Source organism: Marmota marmota, unplaced genomic scaffold (assembly GCF_001458135.2).
Source record: "Marmota marmota marmota unplaced genomic scaffold, marMar, whole genome shotgun sequence".
In the NCBI taxonomy this organism is placed as follows: domain Eukaryota; kingdom Metazoa; phylum Chordata; class Mammalia; order Rodentia; family Sciuridae; genus Marmota; species Marmota marmota.
The window spans coordinates 4020648-4027200 of NW_025999977.1; the positions used below are offsets into that span (position 1 = coordinate 4020648).

The 6553-nt window shown below is 33.4% G+C and overlaps 1 protein-coding gene across 2 annotated transcripts in view; it reads left to right on the plus strand.

Annotated features, from left to right (window-relative positions):
- Nucleotides 1-5366, plus strand: part of Gfpt1 (glutamine--fructose-6-phosphate transaminase 1) — an 84768-nt gene extending 79402 nt beyond the window's left edge. For both annotated transcript variants that reach the window (XM_048804188.1, XM_048804189.1), the window contains 3 exons: nt 491-658; nt 2211-2372; nt 3243-5366. In XM_048804188.1, coding sequence (XP_048660145.1) covers nt 491-658; nt 2211-2372; nt 3243-3287 — 375 coding nt within the window. In that variant the 3' untranslated portion in view covers nt 3288-5366. The remainder of the gene's footprint in view (nt 1-490; nt 659-2210; nt 2373-3242) is intronic.
- The last annotated feature ends 1187 nt before the right edge of the window (nt 5367-6553 follow it).

Here is a 6553-nt window from a genome sequence, read left to right on the forward strand (position 1 = left end):
AAGTGAGTGCTCTATCACTGAATTATCCCCTACCCTTCCATACTTTTAGAATGAATGAATGAAATATGTGGAACTTTTTAAAGAACCCCTATAAAAAACAAGAAGATCTCTTAGCTTGTTTACTTAGATTTTAGTAACTTGAGTGTATAAATTGTTCAAAAAGGAATAAAATATTAAGTCCTCTAGGTATGAAATTAAATTGTGATCAAACATACAGCAAGGGGAGAACAGTTACAGAGAAATATGTATATTCATAATAATCTGAAACCTTAAAGAAGACCTGTGCATTTAAAAAATTCTAAATACTTGTTGAAAATATAGAAATAATGATCTGTTAAATTGTTAGCTATATTTCCATATATCTGTGGTGCTTTAATACTGTTGGATAAATAGGCAGTGACTTAACATTATAAGATGCTTTGTATAATATTTACTTAAAGATAGAATTTTAAAAAATGGACTGAAGGCTTATTTGGTTCTTTCTTATTAGAAAATCAAAGAAATTACTTATATGCACTCTGAAGGCATCCTTGCTGGTGAATTGAAACATGGCCCTCTGGCCTTGGTGGATAAGTTGATGCCTGTCATCATGATCATCATGAGAGATCACACTTACGCAAAGTGTCAGAATGCTCTTCAGCAGGTAGTTGCTCGTCAGGTAAGTCAGAGGTGGCTGTGAGGATACCTTGGGACTGTAAGAGTCAGTTATTAAAGTTTGTTTGAATTTTATCATATTTAAAGTAATAAATCAGTGCCAGAATAGGTAAATTAAAAAACATTTACATTTAGCTTTGGAGTACAACCTTTGAGATTTATGTGTAAGGAATGAGATACTTAGACTTCTGATGGGATCGACCTCATAGATAAAATGTTAATGGAGACCAAGGCCTGATTCTGGGGGGCCCAACAGATCAGGTCTGGCCATTCATTCATTCCAGAAATCAAATGGAAAACGTAATGATGAAAAGCTGGAAGGGAACTTTTATCAAGGACATTATTTGTATGCACTCTAATAAAGCCATATGGGGAAGGCAAGTGAGATCAAGCGTCTCAGCCTTCAGGGGTACTGACTTGAGCTTCAGGATTAAATAGAGGAGGAATTGGGATAGGAGGTACAAAGTATGCACAATTCCTTATCTCAGTTTTGGTTCTGGGATGTGGCCCCAGAAAATTCCTTATCATCTTAGGGCTTGAGAGGGCAATCTCTATTTGCTTTGAAGGGCTGTCTCTCAGATCTTTCTTTTATTGGGGGCATTTTGATTCTTATGAGGTGATTATTCCTGCTTAGGACAGCAGTCTCATCATGAGGTGGTCTGTCTGCAAAGCTCTGATGTTCATGAAAGATGTAGGGCAATTACTGAAGACTTCACAGCACTGCTTCAGTTGAATGGCCCTGTAAATTTTGAAATAGCTTAGTTATTCTTATCGTCTTCAGCCTTAAAGGGGGTGGATTACCAGCTTTAGATAAACATTGCTTAAATGATTAACATATGTAGAGTTGTGCAGAATCTGACCAGAGTTTGAGGTAATAAAGAAGACAAATATATTACAAAATAAGGCAGACATGTCAGTTTTTCTCCTGATCTTAGTTACCCACTGGGCATCTGTTGCTGCAAAAGCACATTCTAATTCTCTGTTATAATAATAAGCTTAAACAAGACTAAAACTGAGGCCTTGGTTTCTAAATTCTTTCGTCTTTCAGTTTTAACATATGCTTCTTCCTTTTAATTTAATATTCTTAAATATTTATCTCAGAAGAAACCTTAACTGTTCAATGTTAATATTATGAATGCTGTGCATAATTTTTTCAGATCATTTGGCTTTACATATAAATCCCATAAGGTATTACTCCATAAGCACAATGTAGTGGTAATAAACTTGGAAGGTAGGCATATCTGGATTCAAACACTAAGCCTTGGAATAAACCCCAAAACAAACAAACAAACAAACACTAAACCTGGAATTTCTTACTTGTGTAAGCTTAAAAAAAAAAAAAGTACTGAATTCCGCAAAACTTCTGTTTCTTCAGCTGCCTAATTGAGATCAACCAGATTTAATCTGTATGACTTTGTGTTTAAATAAATCTGTCAGTGAGACTTTGTGTAGACTATGCAGTGCAAAATTTGCATATTCTTGTGCCAATAGTCTTGTATTTTTTTTCTAGTGATTGAGTATGTATGTATGTGTGTGTGTGTAATTTTATTTCCTAGGGGCGCCCTGTGGTGATTTGCGATAAGGAGGATACTGAGACCATTAAAAACACAAAAAGAACAATCAAGGTGCCACACTCAGTGGACTGCTTACAGGGCATTCTCAGCGTGATCCCTTTGCAGTTGCTAGCTTTCCATCTGGCAGTGCTGAGAGGCTATGATGTAAGTGGCCCACCTCTGCAGAAATATTAGGGTTTTTTTTTTTTTTTTAACTTGGGTACATTCTGATAATTTCTCTCCTAAATTTTTAACAATAACATTTGAAAAATCCATCAGATATGTATTTGTCACCTATTATCTTTTTGTGACCCAATTTGTAAGTTATAATATCTTCTTACTCATAAAACTTGAAAGTACTTTGGAGGACCTTCAGGACTGGGACTGTCCTTGGGAAATCTCCACCTGTTTTCTTAGTATGTTTTTCTTCATAGAGTAGCATGTGGGATTTTGAAGAGGGGAATTTTTGGTTGTTTGGAACTCTCTCACTCATTGTATGAATTCCAGTATTCCTGCTCTCTCAATTATTGTGGTAACCTAAACATTCTGCTTTTGTATTTCTAGTGTCCCTATGAGTGTGTTACCACCTCTATAGAGGACCAGAGTAATTAACTCTTTCTGTGTGTGCTGGCACTTTTAAATTTTTTTCCTTACTAGTTCAGTTTTTTTTTTTTCAAGACATATTACATGATTATATTTTCTAATATAATGTTTTAAATATTATATTAGTTTAAATGTAATTTCATATATATATATGAAACTACACACACACACACACACACACACACACATATATATATATATATATATATATATATATATATATATATGAAACTACATTGCTCAGGGAGGCCTTGAACTCCTGGACTTAATCCATCCTCCCACCTCAGCCCCTTGAGTAGTTGGGACTACAGGCATGTGCCACCACACCCAGATCTAAACAAGAATAGTTTTCTTATAACAAACCCCTTTTTCTCAGTCTGTATAATCTCTCAACTCTTGCTCTTTTTTATTTTTTTCTTTTTCTTTTAATAGGTTGATTTTCCACGGAATCTTGCAAAATCTGTAACCGTCGAGTAAAAAGCATCTGAAACTTGGGAAGATTAAACAACACAAGACACCTTTTGTATTGAAAGCTTTGATTTAAGATATCACCCCCCTGGAAGCCTTTTTTAGTAAATTCTTATTTATATATCAGTTATAATTATTCCACTCAATTTGTGATTTTTGTGAAATTGCTTCTTATATTTTTCCAGTAAAATGTGGGGGAGTTTGAATAATGAAATCTAAATTGGAATCTGTATTGGAAAGATTTTAGCTGTCTTTTTCTTTAAAGAATGCTGGGTGTTGAATTTATGGGTCCTCCACTTCAATTTAAGAGGACTGTATATTTTAAAAATAATTGGCATTTGTTTTACTGTGCATTTATTCATTCAGACCAATCATAGAGTTGTGCATTTATTTGGGCTTTCTAAATCCAGTGGTAGTATATGTGAACACTTGGATGTTTATTGAAGGTTTTGCTAAGTTATATATAAACAGAAGATGCTGTGATTTATTTCAGAACTTGTTTCTATTTTGTTTTTAAATCAAACTGTAATACTTAAAGGCTTAAAACTTTTCTTGGTGGGATTTATATCTAAGGTCAGTTAACCTTAGTTCTCATACTTATCCGTTATCTGTAGGTGGAGGTGATTTAGGCAACAGAATATTATAGTAGTGCATTGATGTTCTCCAATGCACTTATAGAGAACACATGTACACAATTTTATAGCACAAACTTTAAATTTGAATTGCTTTGGACAATTGATAACGTGATTTTAAATTTGAAGATAGGATGTTGGGTAACCCACTCCTTGTTTTTTCATCTAAAATAAATTTTTATTTCCTTGTGTTTATAATCTTTATTTTTAAAGTAACTGTTGAATGACATATTTGTATCTTGTTCTTGAAATCACAACAGAGCTGCTATCAAATGTTTCAGATTGTCAATATATTCAATATTCTTTTCAACTTTGTCCCATGAAAGAATTTCCTACAGTTAATTTTGACTTTCTTTACTGCCTTGTTGCATAAAACTAATAAACCTTTAGTGTCAGTTTGGAAATTCTCTGAAATCGTTTAGAAGATTTGCAAGTCTTTGGCTCTTAAATGGGTATGGTAGGCTAGGCTAAGAAAAATTTATGTTTTACACTGATATTAGTAAATAAAGGGCATCATATTTAGTATTCCTAGATTTTTTTCCTCTGTATTTTCTGTGTTCTACCCTGAAATTTATTTAGGAATGAAGATGATGTAAATAAAGTGGTGTAAGATGTCTTCAGCTGGTTGCGGTTACAAGTGGAAGTTGACACTTTGGGTTAAAATATTTAAAGTAGAATATTAGTTAGATACCCCAAAAATGTGAGTTAAAATTTTTTTCACAGAGTTTTTTGGTTTAGATCTTGAGGGCTATAGGAGAGTGTGCTTATGTTTTGATTAAGCTCTTTCAGAAGTACTCACTTTTAAATTGTGAAGGTGAAATATTTAGCATAATTTCTAGTAAGTTCAGTCTTTTATTTCCTTTTTTTTTGTTTGAACTTCTTGATGAGGTTAGGATTTTGGATAGCTATTATTGCTACAAGAGAAGTATAAAACACTGCTTGTGCATGATGGGTAGAGAAAGAAGTGGCATATTTTGAGGTAATTTGGAGGGAATCATTGATGGAGACTAGGGATCTCATTGTTTTTAAAAATAAAATATGGTCACTATTTACATCATACACACACACACACAAACACATACAGCTGCTATAGCTGTATTTACCTACTTTGTTTATAAGATTATTTTCTGTAAGCGTACTAGTTTTAGTATATGTATTATATCATTTCTTATATTGGTACGGCAGCATTTGACACGTGTATGGGTTTGCAGCATTATTTTATTGACATACATGACATAAACATAATTATTGTGTATTGTTATGGGGTACAGTGTGATGTTTTGGTATATTGTAAAATGATTAACTCAGGATACTTAGATTATCCATCATCTCAAACATTTATCATTTTTTTTGTGTGATAAGAACAATCAGAGTGGTCTTTTGTATCTATTTTGAATTATACCGTTTGGTACTGTTGGCTGTCATCACTTTCTGTGTAATAGAATTCCAGAACTTACTTCTGTCTGGCTGTGATTTGTACCCCAAATCACACTCCATACACAAATACTCCAAGCTAGGGTAAGTTCTAAACTGAGTATCAAAAACCAAATTGAAGGATGAAGTGGTATTTTCCAAACATGATTTTGTTTCCCTTTTCTCTCTTCTTGCTCTCTACCCCATTTAATGTTGTGATTTTTAAATGTTTTTATAAATTAATTTTTAACACATAAAAGGTCTTGCAGTGAGGCAAGGCTAAATAAGTGAGCATACCCAGTTAAAGCCAATGTAATATAGACTATTTAAAAAAATGTGTTTTTCAGAAAAAGGTATTCTACAAAAGGAGCTCTTTATATAAAAAGTTTTCTTATAGTACATTTAAAGTTTAAATTCAGTCATATGCCCTTACCCAGTGGGCCCTTTTTAGTCAGGGGACATCTAACACATGGCCCAGTAAATAATTATTACTTTGGAGTCAACTTTTCCACTTTAAAAATCACATATACCATAGGATAAATATAAGAGGAAAAAAAAGTTGTCAGCTCTTTTTAGTTTGTTATAACTATGTCAACGGGTTTTTTTTTTCATGACTACCTATTATAAGCTGTGCAGGTCATTTAAAATTACATCTTCCTTCTCAAAAAATGTCTGTCCCCAGGTAGACTTGTCACTGGAGAAGAGTAGCTAGGTTCATTGAAAGGCATGGGTGCTGTGAGTTGAGTGGATTTGTTTACTTAAATGATGGTCTAAGTTTGGGGGCATATCATATATAATGTTTATAAGAAATGAAATGCATGTGCAGAGTGAGCTGTAATCACAGGCTATAAACAATACAGAGTCATTAACATGCAGATGAAAAACAATCAAGTGTTCCTGCTCCTCAGAGGCAACTGACACAGGGTAGAGTGCAGATGGGCTATTTCTCTTTTGAAAGTTTTCTTAGGTTGTTTCTGAGGTGATACTGTCTTCTTTTAAATCCGGGTCTCTTGTCCTGAGTTAGTTCTGAGGATGGAGAAAAGGAGCCTATTTGAGGGTCATTGGTAATATTCCTCTGACATTTATTTCATTACTCTTCAAAGAAGGAAAACCAGCTAAAGTGTTTGTTTTAACAAACATATTTTAAGTCCTTTGGGTCAGCTCTTTCTCTTATCTTTTTAAAAAATATATATATGTAGATATATATGTAGGATATTCTATAGCAATAAA